Here is an 18,836-nt window from a genome sequence, read left to right on the forward strand (position 1 = left end):
TTCTCGGTAAATTTCGACCACTTGCCGCAAGCACTATCTGTCGAACTCAGGCTGCCAGTGGGAAAGTCCCAGAGTCGCCTCCCCATGGACGTTCACGGACGCTTCTAAGATGGATGACAGGATGACAAGGAAAAGTTCAAACCTACTGCTTAGCCGCGTGCCCGTTTTGTTGTCCTCTGTTTTCTGGTTTTTGTTTTGGAGTTTCCATAGGTCTCATACCTAGCTCGTTCTTCTTAGTCTGTCCTAGAAGACGCCAGCTGGAACCTCCAACAATGCGACGTGGACTTGTCAATAGTATGAAAGACCTCTGCTTCGCTCGCGAGTTGTTTCGATCTCAGATCTCAGCCTTCCAGCCTCCGGGTTCTCCGTTCCGCTGTCTAGGCTCCGAGAGCGCCCCTTGCTCGAGCAAGCTCATCTCCCTTTTGAGAACATGATCCTACATATGAGGAAATCGAGTCGCCAAGTCCGGTAAGAGCGCCAGGCTGATGGGCCACGAGGATCCCCGCCGAATTTGGCTCTGTCTCGACGCGCTGCTCCTTCTCTCTCCTCTTCTTTCTTCTGACCGTGTCGTGCCTATATTGTCTCTGTATTTTTGCCCATTTTTGCAGCCGTGCCCGCCGTCGTCCTTAACAGTCGTTCCGCGGAGATCTCATTCTTTCCCATTCTCAGAGGTGATCTTGCAAGGTTAGGGGCTCGCTGTGGGCTTAGCTTGCAATGCATTTAATTGAATTGGACTACTAATCGCGATTCGTCCCATTTTTTTATGTGCACAGATACTATAGTGTCGGGCTAAAGACAGGTTCAAATATTGTCTACTGATCACCACACCGTCTTAGCATCGACCAGACGAGCTCTTAGCACGCATATATCCATCTATTCTGCCAACGGGTGTACAGTGAGTCTCTACCCGACCCTCTTCGAGAACATCCGTCATGTTTCTTCCTCGCACTGACGTCAACTTTTCGTACCGTTACAGTTCCTCTCAAAGCATATATCCACAGCATCTATCATGTCGACCGACCTCTCGTCTCCGAGCACTAAATCCACCACGAGTTATCGACCCCTAACGACCTACTCCCGCCGGTCCAATCGCCGGTCTCATCCTTCCCAGTCCACGTCCAACTCCTTCAACGATCCCACGGCATTGGCTTCAAACGACTCATCACCCCCATCCGTCATGAACCCATACGATTCCGAAGACAATACGATCTCAGAGACCGAACGCCGATTGAAAAAGCGGGCAAGGCACTCTCAGTCGCAGTCGCATTCGCAGTCCGTCTATGTCGACGTCCCCACTCTGAGTCACAGTCGTAGTCGCGAGCTTGTGGACCAACGCCAGAACCAGTCTCATGCACGGAACGCCACGAACGGGACTAATGCGACCTCTACCTTCGCTTCGGGTACGCTTGCCGGAGAATCGGCTATGACGAACAACACGACCGTTGACCTAGAGGGATCGGGGCACGCTTCTAAGCGGTTTAAGATGCCTCCTCAGCCTGTGTCCGCGTCTACCTCTCTCTCTGTTTCTCAATCTCGCACATACAAAACGCATATATCTACCTCTACCGCCAATTCCCCTACCAACAACACCATCTCCTCAGGACTAGTGTCCTTCCCTCTGATGCATCACTCTTCTTATCCTGCCCAAGACCAACCGCAAGATATCGATTTCAGCCAATTCAAAACCCCCGCAAACGCGGAATCGCTCTCTCCCGTTCAACCTCCGCCTATCGATCCGAACCGGGGCAGAGATCGGGACGGCAGAGCTCATGCTCGTCCTCGAAACAGCCAACGCGATATCGAAGGCCACGACCCGGTCTCGAGATCGCAGTCCCGACATGGTGGCGGTGGACGGCGAACTGGAGGTGCGGGGGCAGGAGGGGATATGAACGCATTCTCTCCCGTTCCTGTTCAACGTGTGCGCCAGAAAGACGTGAACGTAAACCGAAATCGTCAACAGGAAGCTCCCGACGGTCCTGGATCCGGACAGTTCAAAGTTCCTGCCCTCCCACAATCGAAACCGCAATCTCAGCCTCAATCCCGTTCACAATCCAAATCACGTCGTATCTCGTCTCGTAGGCTCAAGGAGAACGCTACCGCCACCGCCACAAATACCGCTACTTCGACTTCGTTCCGTCGTGGTCAAGGTCAAGGTCAAATTCTGGGTGAAGGTCTCAGTCGTAGTGGACGCGCCACACCCGCACTCGGATTCCCCCTCGCGTCGCCGTACCAGACTAAACCTTCGTCGCCTACCCAACCTTCCCTTGCTCCCGCTCCTGTGAGGAAATCTCTCGGAAGTCCAGGTGAGATAGTCGGACTGGGTGGAGGGGGTGGTGGTGGCGGTGATGAAGCGAGTATGGTGAGGAATCGAGGCTCGGGGAAGAAGAAGCCCGCGTTTTATACGAAGACGAGGACGATGTCGGATGCGAAGGTGTACGACGAGCACTTGAGGGCGGACAGGGACCAGGATGGATTCGTGTTGCCGGTGGGACGTGCACTTCCACAGCGGCCTAGGGCTTCGAGGAACGTGACTGGCGTTGGTGATGGTAGCGGTGCCGGTGAGGGAGGAAGCGGTGGCGGGGGATCATTCGGTGCGGCGGCGTTACGCGAATACGCATATTCCCAGAGCGTCATTCATTCGCCTACGCGTCGGGATGAAGACCTTCCGTTACAGTATGAAGGACCGGGAATTACCCTCAAGTCTTCCAGGTTCAAGTCCAACGGCAAACCTCCTGCTACGCGCCTGCCGTCCAGTCGCAATGTTCACGACCAGCCTTCTCATTCCAATGCGCCTCCTCATCTTCATCCTGGACAGATGCAGGAAGAGGGCTTGCCCGCTTCAGCGCCTGGTCCGGTCCCGGGGATGCTCGACCTTTCGCAGATATCGAGCGAACAATGGCATAAACCCGCCAAAGTCTTTTCTCTCGCAAAAACACAGTCCCAATCCCATTCCTTGTCACTGTCGAGGCGGCGAGGCAGCGGCGACGATGAAATCAACCTAGACGAATTGTTGTATCCGCCGAATGAGACGCCGCCGGTATTCGAGGTTGGGTATGGCTATGGTGGTGGATTTGGGTACGGGCATGGGTATGGATATGGGCTTCAGGATGATGGTGATGGAGATGGCGAATACGAGGTTCCTCAGGTATCAGAACGGTCGCTCGAGTCGAGGGAGGCGTCCATGCATCTCGAAGGAGATGAGGAGGCGGAATTCGGGGGGGCGATGAGGTATAAGGCTGGGTGGTTGAATCTTGAGCCTGATGAGGAGGATGGAGGGGTAGACGATGAAGATGGAGAGGAGTCGATGGATTTGACCCTCCAGGCTCTCGATTCGATTCGTCATCCTGGCGGTAGTCGTTCTCGAAGCCAAGACGAAGTCGGACTCGGGCTTGGGTTTGGTCTTGACCCGGGCGCGGATGTCGAGATGGGCGCGGGTGCGGGGTGGTTGATGGGTAGTGCATATGGGACGGGTAATACCCTGGAGATTGGTGGCGGGGAAGAGCAGTCGATGTCGATGGAGGCAACGAGTTTCAGAGGGCCACCGAGCACGCCACCGAGGTCAACGAGATCGAGTTCGTTCTTTGCAGATGTTCCCATGGGGACGAGCACGCCGTTTAGGAGGAAGCAGAGAGAACTGATGGAGAGGAGTAGGGAGGAAGGCGGTTTGAGAGGGGCAGGAGGAGGAAAGGGAAAGCAGAGAGCGGAAGTCGCTCCTTCTGCGCCGAATACGCCTGATCGCATGGTTGCCGGGAGTGGTGGCGAGAGTATGGAGATTGAGATGGAGGACGAAGAAAACGAGCCGATGACGCTGGATTCGCTGTTTGATAGTGGCGTGCCCACGACGTGGAAGGGATTCAGGCTTGGAAGGGAGGATGAGCAAGGGGAGAGGAAGAAGAAGACGAAGAAGGTGATGCATTATACGCCGAACAGTATCTTTTCGTCCAGCTTTGCGGATGCGACGGAAGCTACCGAGTATACGACCGCGCGCCGTGGTCAAGGGGGTGCTGCTTCCGGTTGGCCACCTGGGACGTTGAGGCGTGGGCTTGGATCTGGGTTTGCGCTAGGGAAGGACTCGTTATTTGACGATTACGAGGACGAAGAGGACGAGGATGAGGATGAGGAGGACGAAGAGGAGGGTTTGAGTGGCAAAATGAGGAAAGTCTCCGTTTCCAACCGTGCCGGTAAGTTTTTACGCTCTGTTTATTCTCATTCCATACCCTTTTTGCGATGTCTATGTTCTCCTCGTCCTTCGTTAAACTTACCGAATGTGATTTATCCCAATGCAGACCGCGCACCTCCCAACCGCACCCATTCCCTTCCCATCCCAATCCCCTCCGGCCTCGCCGCTCCTTTCCCAATCGGTGCCACCGCCACAACGCCCCCGTACCAGATCTCGAAACGTAGCCAAGCTCAAGACAATCTGGGTGGACAATCTAGAAAGACTGTGGGCAGGAACAGGGCAGGAACGATCAAGGCGAGCGATTATGACTTCCGGTCCGCGTCAGCGCCGAACCAGCAGAATATGAAGTTCTCGGTCTCTGTGGGCGGGGGTGCCCTGGTAGGTGATGACAACACGGAGGACGAGGAAGAGGGAGGAAGGGAGTATGTTAATGCGGCTACCAAGGTCCCTGGCGGGAGAGCAAGGTCCGGGACGATTAGGGCTTCGGCGGTCAATCCTGGTGCGGGCGGTGGCGCTGGAGCTGGTGGTGGACGAGCGAGGTCGGGGACTATCAGGGCTTCTTCGTTCAGTGCTGAGACTTGGAATCGACCGCCTGTTCCTCCGATGCCGACTGTGGCACGGACGAACACAGGTGGCGGTCGTGAGGTCGAGGCGGGGATAGCGCCTGAGGAGCAGGAGATGGTGATGAATATGGACATGGACATGGAGCCGGAGGGATTCGCCCAGAATACGACTGCTGGGATCGGGAAAGATAGTGGGACGAGTCTGCAGAGGGAAATGGAGATGGACGCCGCGAGAGCAGGTTCTTCCTCCCCAGATCCTATCGACTTCCTACGACTTCGAGGCGGTCATTCGTCCGGTGAGGATGACATGAACATGGACGACGATCCTGCGTTTGCTGTAGTTCCCGTTGCGGATCTGGATGAGGATGAGAGGAAAGAGTTGAGGAGAAAGAGGACGTGGAGTCGGAAGATACCGTTCAAGGTGAGGAGGAGGTTGAATGTCGTTGAGAGCATGAATATTGGGGTTGGAAATTTGGAAGGCGATGAGTTGCTTCTGGATGGCAGGGGTGGGATGTTGGATTAGAGGAATAGGTGAAAAGAATGAGTGGTTGCTATTGAGCGGTGAGTGCTGCAATTGAGGGCATCAGGAGTTTCATGCTGACGCTATCTGCAGATTACCCAAAATCGGTCATTAAAAAACTCTGTGGAACTTATGCTTTGGTCTTCGCTCTTTGGTCTTGGCCTCTTCTCGTATGCGCTCTCGGACGCTGTTGTGGTCTCCTCGCTCGTCTCCTCTCTGCATCTCTTTGTCTGCTTTGCATTGCTCTGCCTGGTCCTGCTAGGCTTGTGGTTCTCTTTTCTGTCGCACCTTCATCTCGGAACATAGTCTCGTCAAAAGCATGGAATGTTTCTTCTCTCCCCTGTCCTCTCTGCTTCTTCGTCTCATTCTGCCTCATCATGGATCTCGCTCAGCATTTCCCCCCGCATCTTCCAACGCAGTTCCCGGATCGTCATACCCATAGCATCAACATCTTCTGGTCTGCATTCGTCTTACTACGTATATGTGCCAAATCGCTCGGTCATCTGTATAGCTCTAGTGTTTCCCCTAAATTGTCGGCTGTGTTATTCGCTTCGCCTCAATATTATGCATCCATCCATTACCCTCATCATTGATGAAATCTTTACCTTCTCCTTTTTGCCCTCTAGGATGTGCTACTGAGATACGACCTGCGTTGTCTCCCTCGTTTGGCCTTCTTGCCGATAATCTCACTTCCGATACGTTTGAAAGCTGACGCACATAACTCAAGCTGTTCCATGTTCTCAACTTGCGTTCTAACATCCCCGTCTTTCAGGAACGGCCAACTAAGCACAACGGCGTTTATCAGCGTGCGCCTGTCTGCCTGCATTTCGTCAATCACCTATCGTTCTTCGGCGATAGGTTATATCTCGCACCTATGGCTTGAGACATGTTTCCAGAGGGCTACGTTCTCTAGGTGACTCTGCGCCTAATGATCCACGAGCAATTTCGCCTTTCGACTGTTTTCGTGCGCACTGCTGGCGAGTCTCCCGAGTCTCCCGAATTTTTTGTGCCTACCTGGTATGTGATTCGCCGTCGCTATTTCTCCTCCACTAGCATGCGATGTGCAGCTGCTTTGCTTGTACACCGCCACTATGTGCCTTTACTTCCCTCTCGGATACTTTTTCCCTAGAAGGCTAGAAACATCATCCGTATACGAGTTGACTTCAACCTGTTCATCTACCTGTCATGCTTTTGGCAAATCCGCTTTTAAGGAGGACCATACGATCTGTGCGAGCGTGAAAGCGTACATACAACTGTCATTATGATAGCTGCATCCGATGCGCAAGGCAACCGTGCGTCGTTCATATGCAACTTTTGTCTCGTGTCGTGCTGCATATGCATAGCCTTTGGGTATCCTTATAGATGCGGGTCACTGTGAGCGACTCACGTCAACTCATGTTCTCTTATTACGCTTCATGAGATGCGGGTATTGGGAGGCCTCTGAATGGTGGCGTACCGGGCTGGAGTTTGAGCGCCTCCGAGCTGGCCAATCTTTGGCAGGTCCACCACCCTTGCTGCGATGTTTATCGCTTACTCTCGAAAGAATGTTGCCACGGATGTTTATACCCTCCATGGCATTGAATAGAGGTCGGAGTCTCCGTACTAGATGTTGACTAAGACTACTCGAAATTCCTGTGCTTTTATCGGTAATCCTATCACCTTTCAAACGCCTGTTCAAACTTCAAGGGAAGGCTGCGAGGCACGCATCCATTCATTTGGATTCTCCAATATGAGGAGCTTCGGAAAGCCCGTAATCGGACGAAGAGTATGCAGGTGTCATATAATACAGGTGTGTACCGACCGCGAGCAGCTCCCCCACACCCTGCGATCCTTTTTGCTTCCGTACCCTCCATCTGCGAACATGCTGAGCCGTGCTGCATACCACGCTCACACGCTATTACTGTTCACAAAGGATGACTTCCGAACGACTATGATCCCCATCGTACGTACTTAGCTTGCGAGCTTCTATATCTGTCCATACACCTGTCACCTATACTGATAAGCTCAACCTTCCATACATACAGACTATTTTCGCAGCAGCCTCCGCCCCCCTCTACTCCGCCGTGAAACTCCTGCACGTACTTCTCTGGATATGGCTCCACCTCCTCCACTTCAACCTGTCCAACCAAACCAGAGATGTCTCCGAAGACCTCCTCAACAAACCCAACCGTCCTCTCCCCTCCGGACGGATATCTCTATCCAACGCCGTCGCTATACGATGGCTCTTTGTCCCAGTTTGTTGGGCTCTGTCGGCGGCGTATAGTCCAGCGGTGTTGATGGCCAGTCTGACGTTGACTTTCTTCGTCATTGTGTATAATGAACTAGGAGCGTCGGGTGGACATTTTCTCGTGAGGAATTTGTTGAATGCGATTGGATTGGGATGTTTCGAGGTTGGGGCGACTTTGATTGCTGGTACGCCTCGCTCCGACTGGTGAACTGTACAGCGGTACAGCGTCTGATACTTCGTTTTTGGATCTGTAGCGAAAGACCCCTCCCACCTCGACTCCACCATGATCCTCTCCGTACTCCTGAGCACAAGCATACTCACTACAACCTATCACGCCCAAGATTTCCGCGACATCCACGGCGATCGTCTCATCGGGCGAAAGACTCTTCCTATCGTCTATCCCTCCATCGCCCGTCCCAGCGTCGCATTCGGCGTTCTATGGTGGACGGTCGTTCTTTGTTTAGTTTGGGAATTATGTCGCGTCGAGAATAGTCATAGTGGTGCGATGGATGTGATGAATGTGATTCTGGCGGGGTTGTTGGTCGGGGTGGCGGGTGTTGTTGGAGGGAGATTTTTGTTGTTGAGGGATGTGAAGGATGATAGGGTTTCTTTTCATTGGTATAATGTACGTGTCAGTCGCTGGCGTGGTGACAGTACGGATCAGAGCTGATTGGTTCTGGGTCATTGATGGTGGTTTTTATAGGCATGGCTCACTGTTGTTCATATCCTTCCTGGGGTATGGAGGTGGTCAGAGTCGAGAGGACGGGTTGCATCGTGAGGTTATCTAAAGGTGAGTATATTGTTAGTTCTTCTCAGGAATATCCCAAATCCATACTTCTCCCAGTGACTGATAGGCTATTCGCTCGCATATCTGTTGTATTATATTGTGCTTGGGACTGGCATTGGGATGACTGAGAAGATAGACACCGTGACTATAGATCGTAGACCATAGAACTGCATATATCATCGAGGACATTCACAGCACGAGAAAGTGTCATTTTTCATCCAGACCGAGTGCGCCATCGAAAGCGAGAATGTTGAGCGCTACTGTGGCGGTGGCGGCCTGATACTACAACCGTAGAAACAATCGTTCCTCTTGCAGCGTTTAGGAGTCGGAGAACGAGCCACACTTTGAGTTGTAATCCATACGAGCAATCTCGATAGGATTGAAGAGAGACCATATAGCACAAGAAAGCACAAACAGAACTAAAATTTTGACTTTCGTGATCAGCGAACACGGAGCACCAGTCGCCTTGAACATAATACACACACATTACGAGCGAGTCAAGCCTCAGAATAACACACAGCCCCCTCCTCCTTACGCCAAACCGCCCGTGCCAACTAGAGCTCAATTCCTGCGACCAGGACTCGCACTCCTTCCCCTACCTTCCCTACCTCCTCTGCCCTTCTTCGGACCCGTCGGCGGTGGTCGTACGAACGCGTAATCGCACTGCAGTTGTTGTTCGAGGAGTGTTGTGCCGGAGGCGCCGTCGATGGCGGCTTGGGCTTCCGCCATGGTCTCGTATTCGACCAATGCATAGCCCTATTTGAGCACGGGAACCAGGATTCCGAGTTGAGGGATCGACGAAGAAAGTAATGTGTGGGGCAGGGAGAAGAATAACGGGAATAACGGTGTGAGATCCTGAAACAGAGGGAAGAAAGATGGAGGGAAGGTGTAGGTGGACGCACCTTGACATAACCTGTTCTCCGGTCGAGGTTCAGGTGCAAGTTTTTGATCTCTCCATAATCTGCAAACTTCTCATTCACGTCCTCTTCTGTCGCCTCTTCATGTACGTTCGTCACGAGGACTATCCATCCTTCTACCGCTAGAGCGCCACGAACAGAGAACGATCGTGAGTCAGACGATCCTGTTACAGACAAATAATAATAGAGGCAATGCGTATAATTATTGTAGAGCCGAAGGGCTTCGCGTGTGGTAGGGAAACGTTGCGATGGAGAGAGGACTTACAGCGCGCTGCTCTGGTGTCTGCGGGTGCTGTGGTGGATTCCACACGGTCGTATGTCTGCTCTGCGCCGAGCCCCTTTTCGTTACCACCTATATCACAGACAATGTATGTCATTAGAGATTGAACTTTGACCTCAAAAAGTAACCGTACGCACCTGCGTTTTGGAAACCACGTCCTCTCTTCCTGACCGTTCCTCCAACTATCCGTGAGCGCCATTTGATTCGACGCGTCAGTAATGAGACATCGTGCAAGAAAAATGCGTGACGCACCATCGTCAATGTTCATTTCTTCGTCAGACATGGTGATGGTGTGGTTTGAGAGGTGCTGGATGAAGATGAAGGATGTAGAAGGGATTAGGGTCAGCGAAGTTGGGCTCTCAGTGCGGGAGACACGGCAGATGCCGATTCAGAGGCTCTCGCCACGACGCCACACCTAGCGCTCCTCGTCCTGCTCATCCACTCCGCCGACCCAAAATCTCTACGAATAGTCTGTAAGTTTAAGGGCATCTTGGGATAGCATTCTCTGTATGGTAAAAGTACTAAATATTGCAGAACATTGGACGGATCGTAGCCGAATTTTCGAGCAGTCGGTAGCAGCATTATGTGGTGTGGCAAGGTCTTTTATTTCTTCGTAATGGCCGCACTCAATCATTCCCATCTTTTGTCTTATCGTCTGCCAAAGATCTTCCGTAAAAATCACCTTGAACGTCTGAACACACTATGTCCCCTGCACGATGCGGTTTGATACACATACCGTCGTACGCGACAGAAGTCACCGATGCCGACGAAGAGGTGCGAGTATCTCATAACGCAACTATCATGTATCCAGTACTTACGACAAATTCGAATCAAGGTCTTCCTCCTTTACACTCGTCTAGCCTCCATTCATCCCGTCGACGGTGAGAGCAAGGAGCCCTTTCGTGGTCTGGGTTATCTCGACGGCAAATCCGATACGCTCACCGTCCGACTTGAGCTCAAGCCACCTACTGCCGAACCTCCTACTTCAAACACTTTCACACCTACAGGAAAAAAGAGTGGACGGAATAAGAGTCGGAGTGCCCATGGAAAGGCTAAAAAGGAGAATGATGATGGGACGAAGGTTATTGAGGTGGAATTGGCGCAGGATCGGACTGCATTGAGGAGTCGGAGTGGGGATACGGGGAGCGTTTTGTGGAGGGCAAGGTCAGTATCTTCGCTATCAGATTCAGTTCAGGTGATGGACTCGAGGATCTAATGAGTTTGTTAGTATCGACTTCGCGCGTTTTGTTCTTCAGCAGTATCATTTCCCTGTTTCAGACGGACTTTTCGACCCGCCAGATTTGGATAACGCGCATATCCTAGAGCTTGGGTGCGTGACAGCTCTTGAGTACATGGCGTACGATCTTACATTTACAGACTCGTTCTATATCATGCAGTGCCGGAACAGGCCTCTTCAGCCTCCTCATAGGCACACTCGTCCGTCGCTACACCGCAACAGATATCCCCGCCCTCGTTCCCCTCCTACAGAAAAATATACCTCATCAACCACCTTCGTCTTCTTCTCTCCATTCACACTCACATGGGCACTCGCAGACTCCAACCCGACCACACTCGATATCTGCCGCTGCCCTCGACTGGACCCTCCCCGTACACCGTCAGCTCCCGGACCCAGTCCTCCAGGACACGCCCGATATCCTCCTCGCCGTAGACTGCATCTATCACCCGTCGCTCATTCCGCCGTTACTGAAGACGATCGAGGAATTGAGTACGAAGGATCGGACGGCGGTGGTGATTGTTTGTGAACTAAGAGCGGAGGATGTGGTTAGAGAGTTCTTGGAGGGGTGGTTGAATCTGAGCACGGGGAAGGGAGGTGAAGTTGGCTCTAAATGGAGAATCTGGAGCCTGAGTGATGTAGAGGAGAGTCAATGGAATGAGGATGGTGGTCGCGGATTGGGGCCTAGATATGGGATGTGGGTTGGTTGGAAGGTCTGAGGTGAGCATTTATGATATTTTGAAAGCTTCCGTCTAACTTTGTGACTAGTGATTCGTTGTTCTCAAGTGAAAAAGCGTATCAAACTTTCTGTATACGTCTTCACTCGCTTCTATCAACGAATTATCTGCTAAAACATTCGGAAACGATGACCGTATCTCCTCCCCTACGACATTACCACAATCTAGGTTTGTATGAAACGTGAGCCTGTCTCTCCAGGTAGTCCATACCCTGGGCCAGACTGAGTACTTCGATGATGGCTATGGAAACTCAATGCAGAGGAGTGCGTGGTGGCTTTTGTCATGGAGTATCTGACCTGTCACCTGAGATGGGGAGAGATCTCAGAGTTTCCCATGAGCTATCTTTGCAGCTACTAACTCCACTGGGCCCCCCGTCATGTTCGCGGACACGACTGTTGTTCTTGTCAGTGAACAACGGTCTCAGTGGGACTCTTACTATCCGAAACCGGGCGATACCACACATGAAGAAGAACGGATGCTGGAAATATCTCTGTAAGTTGTGTAACCGTGCCCGCCGAATTGGGACTGACGTCTTTTGCGTTCTATTTGCAGCGTCATTTATCGCGATAAGTGGCCGAGGAGCATAGGGGCTACGCTGGTATATAATGCCAGTATTGCTCTCCTTGTCGTCTTCTTTTCGTCTCGCCCGTGCTATCCAGAGCGCTCGCCTGTTTCTCACAAGCCAAACCTCTGAGCGCCTAGTGGAGCATTGGCTTTAAATTCGAAGAGATGGCCGCTGCACCTGTCACTGAAACTGCGAGTGATATGTTTGCGGAAGAAAGACTAGGATGGTCTGGGTAAGTCAACCGTGCTTCGTGCCATTACTCCTTTCGACTGAAATATTCAATCTTGTTAGGTACGTTGAGTGGGAAAAGTACCCTGATCGCAAGGCCAAAGCCTCCGAGATCCTCAAGCAACATAAATTTACCGCCATACCAGGTCTATACAACTCTCACTACCGATATATACATATGTGCCCCGTCACTCATCCTCTGCATTTCCATAATCACAGAATTTCAGATGGGTCCGTTGCCCACTACGAACCCCGTCCTTGTTGGTCATCGCTGGAAAGAATACCATGAAGTCCTCGGCCTGAAGTCTATAGTCGATTTCAGCTGGGAGACCGTTCTCAAGGAGAAACCTGACCTTATCCATCTACTTGATTTCCCGTACAATGGAGAGACTAGGCGCCAGCAATTATTGGAAAACAAGGTGACAAGTAACAAGCAGCACTTGTAGGTTTTATCCCTCGCATTTCCACTGCTATCCTACGTATCTCTCTGAACTGTGCGTTTCTACATGTTGTCGGTATAGCATTCGTAACCACGGTGGAGTCCCTAATATTAATGCGGAGGCATACGAACTCGAGATTGGAGGGCTGGTGAATACGTCCGTAAAACTGTCCCTCGAGGACCTTCAGGACCAGGATAGATTCCCGTATGTTATACTTCGTATCAGCCATATCTTGGACGTTGACTAGATACGTATCCCCCATTTCTCTAGTCAAGCCGAGATCACTGTCACAATTCAGTGCAGCGGAACGCGTCGGATTGAACAAATCGGTCAATATCCTGGGGAGGGTGATGAATTAATCAATGCTCCTTGGGGAGAAGGTGCTATGTGCGTGAGCCTCAGTATTTAGCTCCTCTTACAATGTTCGAGATCGATGTCACTAACACCATGCGAAGTGGCACCGCAGTCTACCGTGGCGTTCCGCTCAAGAAAGTGCTAAAAATAGCCTGCGGTGGCGTTCTCCCTGAAGCTCAGCATCTTGAGTTCATCGGTGCAGACACGTACTTCAAGAAAGGCGATGTGTACAACTACGCCGTCTCCGTCCCGTGGCGTAAGGTCAAGCAAAACGAAGAGGTGTTGTTGGCGTGGGAGATGAATGGAGAACCGTTACCGAAGATACACGGATATCCTCTCAGGTTGGTCGTCGCGGGGTATATTGGGGCGAGGAGGTGAGTGATTTGGTTCTTATGTGAGATGTAGGAGGTATTTGGCTGATCGTCCGTAAACGGTGGTTATCTTGTAGTTGCAAGTGGGTCACAAGAATCAATGCGCTCACCGAACCAAGCCGTGGTCCTGTACAAATGCAGGAATATCTCTACTACTCTTTCCAGACCGGAAAACAGAATGCCATGACGTCCAATGGATTCTCCATCCAGGCCATGCCCGTTTCGTGAGTCGTTCTCCTCGATCCTCCTTCTATTCCCTAACAGTATCGACCCTTCTCATATTTCAGGAGCGCTATCATTTTCCCAGAGGACAAGAACCTGATCATGCACGACGGTTCTATCGAGGTGAAAGGATGGGCATACAGCGGTAACGCTTGCTGGGTCGAACGAGTGGAGGTTTCTCCTGACGGGTCAGTATGCCGTCGACTATCATCCACCCCTTCGACTTCACCTTTCGTTCGAGCTCACTGATACTTGACCTCTTGTAGAGGCCATGTCTGGTATGAGGTCGCCCTGGAGAATCTTACAGAGAAGCACTATCATGCTTGGCGGCTCTGGAAGATCGACCTGCCCGTGGACGCTGAAGGATGGATCGAGCTTTGTGTCCGCGCATGGGATTCGTCGAACAATACACAACCCACATTCGTCAGGTCTGCTTGGAAGTACGTTCTCTCTTTCTCCTACTCGGTATTCACTACAGAACGCACCCTCTTGCTCTCTACATTTCCTCGAGGAGTTGATCGTGAACATTTTGTTTCCTCGCCGTGCTATGCGGCGCCACAGTTGGGACCTCCATGTCACATCTTCTTGCCATCGTATCAAGGTTTACAGCATCAATAAGACGAGACCTGCCACACGCGCTCGGATGGCTCTGATGGAGGAGCACGGTATCATGAGCTTCGAGCCGTTGACACGTCCACTGGAATTCGCATTGGAGAGCGAGAACGATTATTTGGAGAAGATGAGGAAGAATCCGAGGGAACCCAAGAACTGAAACCGAACCGTAGAAGACAGGGGAAGACAAAGTGGGTTTTTTTGTAGATCGCTTGTGAAATATTTGGCATTATCTTGTGGTCTGTCGTGTTGCAAGTACTTATACCGGTAGGAAAATTTGAGTCAACAGCTGCGAGTGTCGCTAGGTGTCGCTCGAACCGTGACTGCGTCATAGTGACCACGTGGGCACCATAGATTGGCGCCATGGCGCGTCTAATTATAAGAACGCGTCGCGGCAACGACTTTGCTCTTTACCACCACCGACTCATCCAATTCTATGCACCTTTGAACATGTCCAAGGGCACTTTGTCTATACAAATGACTACTTTCCTCTTATTATAAGAGGAATAATATCTGAAGCCCGGCTGGGTTTTACTTCACGAGCACAGTTCTCCTGCAAGTTGTGCGGCGTTTGGACGCTGACATCATGACAATTTTCTTTGAGCCTCAGGCTACGGATTTTACTGGTTTGAGGCCCTTCTTCGTTCAATGGCTAATTTATGTCATACAACGACACACAATGCGCTTTCTCCAGATCGATATCTTGAAAGCCGCTCTCTAGGATTGACTATGCCATTTTTCGACATTCGGAGCAAGAATACTTCTGCAGTCGGCACGACGAAGATTATGAGACTCAGAGTACGGAATGGGGGCTATAGCTATAGGATAACAATTGCAAGTATATGGCGAGTGCGCTTCATCCTAGATGGAGGTCCTACTTGATTCACATTTGTACATTGCCCGCCAGGTCGATGGGTTAATCGTTCAGTTCACATCTCCTCCCATGGTGGGGAATACGTACCACTGTATGAATAGTCGGTAAGCGCGGACCAATCATGTCTCAATCTCGAACTTGAGAAAAGCTGCTAACTATAGATCTTTATCAGGCTCTACCTATCGGGTCTGTGGTCCTGCAGAGCGAGGGCCAGCGGGTTTCCCGAAAAAGCAACGAGCAGCCTGGCTGGCAAGTTTCATCTCTTCCCAGTCCCCAAGCTCCGCTCGCCACTGGCAACTTCAACTGGTGGTCTTCGCATGAAGATTCCTCATGGGTCACGTCGCACCCCTTGGGAGTGTCATCCAACTAGGTGCAGACGGGAGTGCTAGTGATGTATCCTTCCTGGTCATATCACCTGAGGCGCGGTGCTTGGACGGACGAGCTTCTCATGGGTCCGTGATTGCTCAAGCGCTCACGAACTGGAGCTGAAGGGGAGGAAGAGCGGGCCTCATGCAATGCTTTTGCTCCCTAGAGTAGGTCTGGCGACGGCCGCAGATTTAAGAGGTTCTCTCGCCCATCTATTTCCCTTTGAACCAGTCAATTTGGCTTCCAGTCGGTCCTGCATAACACGTCCACACTCGTGGATTGAGCTCATATTTCAGTGTCCAGTTGACGAATGCGGGGATATTGGACGTATAATGGGCGGTGTGCGCCGGCGTAGGTGTGATCTTGGGCTTCTGTAAGTGGGAAGAAACACGTAGTAGGAGTTCTGAAACTTTACGTATGACTTTGCGTTCTATCCCTTGGTAGTATCGAGACTAACATAGGTTCTATTCAGAGCGCGATAACCAGTACGCCACAAGACTTCATCTTCGTGCGATAACTCAGGTAGGGAGGATAGGATTTGTACACCGATATACTGTATAAAGGTTCGGTCAGTACTTCGCTGTCGAACATCTCCGTCATCTCTTCTTTCTTTCAATCTAGATAGCCAGCAATTCTCTTATAGCCTGTGCACTCCAGCGCTCCACAGGTCATACATTATCTTGAACGGTGGGCAGACAATATGTCCGCATATAATGAACTCATGCGATTCCTGTACGCGGAAGAGAGACAGGGATGGACTGGGTGAGTCTAAAATTGCTCACCGTCTTCACGCGAGATTCCCTTATGCCCGGATGCTCGAATATGAGGTCGAACGCTGATGTTATTGAATTTGAACCCGGTAGATATGTCGAGTGGGAGAAGTATCCTGAGCGTAAGGCCAAGGCCGCCGAAATACTCAGACGACACAAGTTTAGCCCCATACCTGGTACGTGTAAACATCTATATTTGTCCACACTGTTCCACACTAAGCGCTGACCGCCACAATCTCAGAATTCCAGATGGGTCCGCTCCCAACGACCAATCCCGTTCTCGTGGGCCACCGCTGGAAGGAATACCATGAAGCCCTCGGTCTGAAGTATATCGTGGATTTCAGCTGGGAAATAGTGCTCAAGGAAAAGCCTGACCTCATCCATTTGCTCGATTTTCCTTACAATGGGGAGACGAGACGAAAGGAACTGATGGAGAGCAAGGTGACGAGCAATCGGCAGCACTTGTACGCCGTATTCTTGCTCCCTTCTATGACTGTACGATGCCGATGACTGATCTAGAGATCTTGTATCTCTGGGTGGTTTTGCTGCTCAGTATACGCAATCACGGAGGGGTCCCTGACATCAGTGCAGACGCTTATGAGCTCGAGATTGGAGGATTAGTCAACATGCCTGTCAAGTTGTCTCTCAAGGACCTTCAAAATCCGAACAAGTTCCCGTATGTATTCACATATACATTGTCACTCTCAGCGCTAATTCTTCATACATTTTCGTTCTAAGGCAATCTGAAGTGACCGTTACCATTCAGTGCAGCGGTACACGTCGAATCGAGCAGATCGGACAATACCCTGGCGAGGGCGATGAGCTCATCAACGCTCCTTGGGGCGAAGGTGCTATGTGGGTTCATCGTACCTTTTTCCTAGCACTGTTTCGTCTCTGACGTCACCCAAAGAGGTACTGCAGTCTACCGTGGCGTACCCCTCAAAAAGGTCCTCAAGATCGCCTGTGGAGGAGTCCTTCCTGAAGCTCAACATCTCGAATTCATTGGTGCCGACACTTACTTCAAGAAAGGTGACGTATACAATTACGCTGTATCGGTGCCTTGGTGTAAGGTCAAGCAGAACGAGGAGGTGCTGTTGGCCTGGGAGATGAATGGAGAACCGTTACCCAAGATTCATGGATACCCGCTGAGGGTAGTTGTAGCGGGGTATATTGGCGCAAGGAGGTCGGTGGTTCGAATACTTTGCAATACGTGGCTCCGTGATCGGGTGAAATCAATACTAACTATACACAAACGGCGCAGCTGCAAGTGGGTCACCAGGATTAATGCACTGGCCGAGCCCAGTCGAGGTCCGGTACAGATGCAGGAATACCTCTACTACTCTTTCCAGATCGGAAAGCAAAACGCCATGACCTCAAACGGATTCTCCATTCAGGCTATGCCCGTCTCGTAAGTCCTCGACGTACTCATCTTACTGCTCGAGCTCTTTTGAAACCATGACGCCACAGGAGTGCCATCATCTTCCCGGAGGAGAAGAATGTCATTTTACACGAAGGGTCCGTCAAGGTACAGGGATGGGCGTACAGCGGTAACGCCTGTTGGATCGAACGTGTCGAGGTGTCGCCTGATGGGTAAGTAAACAGCTGTCACATCATATAGCCCTCTACATTTACTCATCCCTGTCATAGCGGTCACGCGTGGTACGAAGTTCCCCCAGAGAATTTGACTGAAAAACACTACCATGCGTGGCGACTATGGGAAATCGACCTCCCCATCGATGCGGAAGGATGGATTGAACTTTGTGTGCGTGCGTGGGACTCTTCAAACAATACCCAGCCAACGTTCATTAGATCTGCTTGGAAGTATGTTCCCTCGCTTCTCTTCTTTCCTGTGTGCCATAATTGTATCCTATCGTGCGGTTCGTGAATTCACATACTAACTACCCCTTCAATGGCTGGTCACTTGGCAGCTGGGATTTGCACGTCACATCCTCTTGCCACCGCATCAAAATCTATAGTATCAACAAAACTAGACCTGCCACTCGTGCTCGCATGGCATTGATGGAGGCGCATGGTGTAACGAGCTTCGAGCCGTTGACGCTACCTTTGGAATTTGGGCTGGAGAGCGAGGAGGAATATCTGGAAAAGATGAGGAGAAATCCCAGAGAGCCAAAGGACTGAGGCACTGAGACAATCAAATTTAGGAATACGCGGTGGAGGTGCGTTCTTAGAGATTGTCACATTGCTCAACACTCAATTGAGCAGGCTACTTAGTTACTATCAGAAATTAACATCGTATCATATATCGTACTCGTTATTTTCTTTTGCGTGATTGATCTCATTCCTCCTCATACCAAACGATTGCCTTCATCCCTTCGAATGGCCAGGCGGGGGGGCCACACAGCCCAAGTGCCACCAAGCGCCCGGCACAAAGGGCTTCTGGTTTTGGCAAGGCACGGTGGCGCTCGCTAGCCGGCTTATCGGCACCTCGCCCATAAAGCCTCTGCTTCCCGGCTCCTCCTCTCCTCCCTCCTTCACGCATACCACCATCTTCTTTCCACCTATCACTCGCAAACCATCTTATAACACGCAGTCCTCGTGCCGTCAAAAGCCACTTGCTATCAAATCTAG

The 18,836-nt window shown here is 51.3% G+C and overlaps 6 protein-coding genes across 6 annotated transcripts; 5 read left to right on the plus strand and 1 right to left on the minus strand.

Annotated features, from left to right (window-relative positions):
* Positions 1-1,009: 1,009 nt before the first annotated feature.
* On the plus strand, positions 1,010-5,266 carry STEHIDRAFT_110988 (uncharacterized protein; the record flags this gene model as incomplete). Its single annotated transcript, XM_007304129.1, has 2 exons — positions 1,010-4,181; positions 4,287-5,266. The coding sequence occupies 2 exons, from the start codon at positions 1,010-1,012 to the stop codon at positions 5,264-5,266; spliced, it is 4,152 nt and encodes a 1,383-aa protein (XP_007304191.1).
* Positions 5,267-7,124: 1,858 nt separating this feature from the next.
* On the plus strand, positions 7,125-8,268 carry STEHIDRAFT_156800 (uncharacterized protein; the record flags this gene model as incomplete). The annotated part of the gene is made up of 4 exons (XM_007304130.1): positions 7,125-7,205; positions 7,288-7,675; positions 7,745-8,115; positions 8,194-8,268. The coding sequence occupies 4 exons, from the start codon at positions 7,125-7,127 to the stop codon at positions 8,266-8,268; spliced, it is 915 nt and encodes a 304-aa protein (XP_007304192.1).
* A 570-nt stretch (positions 8,269-8,838) lies between these two features.
* On the minus strand, positions 8,839-9,729 carry STEHIDRAFT_57999 (RNA-binding domain-containing protein; the record flags this gene model as incomplete). Its single annotated transcript, XM_007303963.1, has 4 exons — positions 8,839-9,033; positions 9,180-9,316; positions 9,460-9,546; positions 9,603-9,729. The coding sequence occupies 4 exons, from the start codon at positions 9,727-9,729 to the stop codon at positions 8,839-8,841; spliced, it is 546 nt and encodes a 181-aa protein (XP_007304025.1).
* A 447-nt stretch (positions 9,730-10,176) lies between these two features.
* STEHIDRAFT_156802 (uncharacterized protein) lies at positions 10,177-11,427 on the plus strand (the record flags this gene model as incomplete). Its single annotated transcript, XM_007304131.1, has 4 exons — positions 10,177-10,248; positions 10,310-10,638; positions 10,703-10,804; positions 10,872-11,427. The coding sequence occupies 4 exons, from the start codon at positions 10,177-10,179 to the stop codon at positions 11,425-11,427; spliced, it is 1,059 nt and encodes a 352-aa protein (XP_007304193.1).
* A 783-nt stretch (positions 11,428-12,210) lies between these two features.
* Positions 12,211-14,397, plus strand: STEHIDRAFT_97142 (molybdopterin binding oxidoreductase; the record flags this gene model as incomplete). The annotated part of the gene is made up of 10 exons (XM_007304132.1): positions 12,211-12,242; positions 12,302-12,384; positions 12,458-12,680; positions 12,760-12,882; positions 12,949-13,065; positions 13,134-13,406; positions 13,481-13,627; positions 13,691-13,813; positions 13,892-14,065; positions 14,187-14,397. 10 exons carry the CDS (start codon positions 12,211-12,213, stop codon positions 14,395-14,397), a joined length of 1,506 nt encoding a protein of 501 aa, XP_007304194.1.
* A 1,780-nt stretch (positions 14,398-16,177) lies between these two features.
* Positions 16,178-18,386, plus strand: STEHIDRAFT_156804 (molybdopterin binding oxidoreductase; the record flags this gene model as incomplete). The annotated part of the gene is made up of 10 exons (XM_007304133.1): positions 16,178-16,239; positions 16,341-16,423; positions 16,489-16,711; positions 16,801-16,923; positions 16,986-17,102; positions 17,158-17,430; positions 17,509-17,655; positions 17,715-17,837; positions 17,895-18,068; positions 18,176-18,386. The coding sequence occupies 10 exons, from the start codon at positions 16,178-16,180 to the stop codon at positions 18,384-18,386; spliced, it is 1,536 nt and encodes a 511-aa protein (XP_007304195.1).
* Positions 18,387-18,836: the final 450 nt, after the last annotated feature.

Source organism: Stereum hirsutum, assembly GCF_000264905.1.
Source record: "Stereum hirsutum FP-91666 SS1 unplaced genomic scaffold STEHIscaffold_7, whole genome shotgun sequence".
Lineage (NCBI taxonomy): Eukaryota > Fungi > Basidiomycota > Agaricomycetes > Russulales > Stereaceae > Stereum > Stereum hirsutum.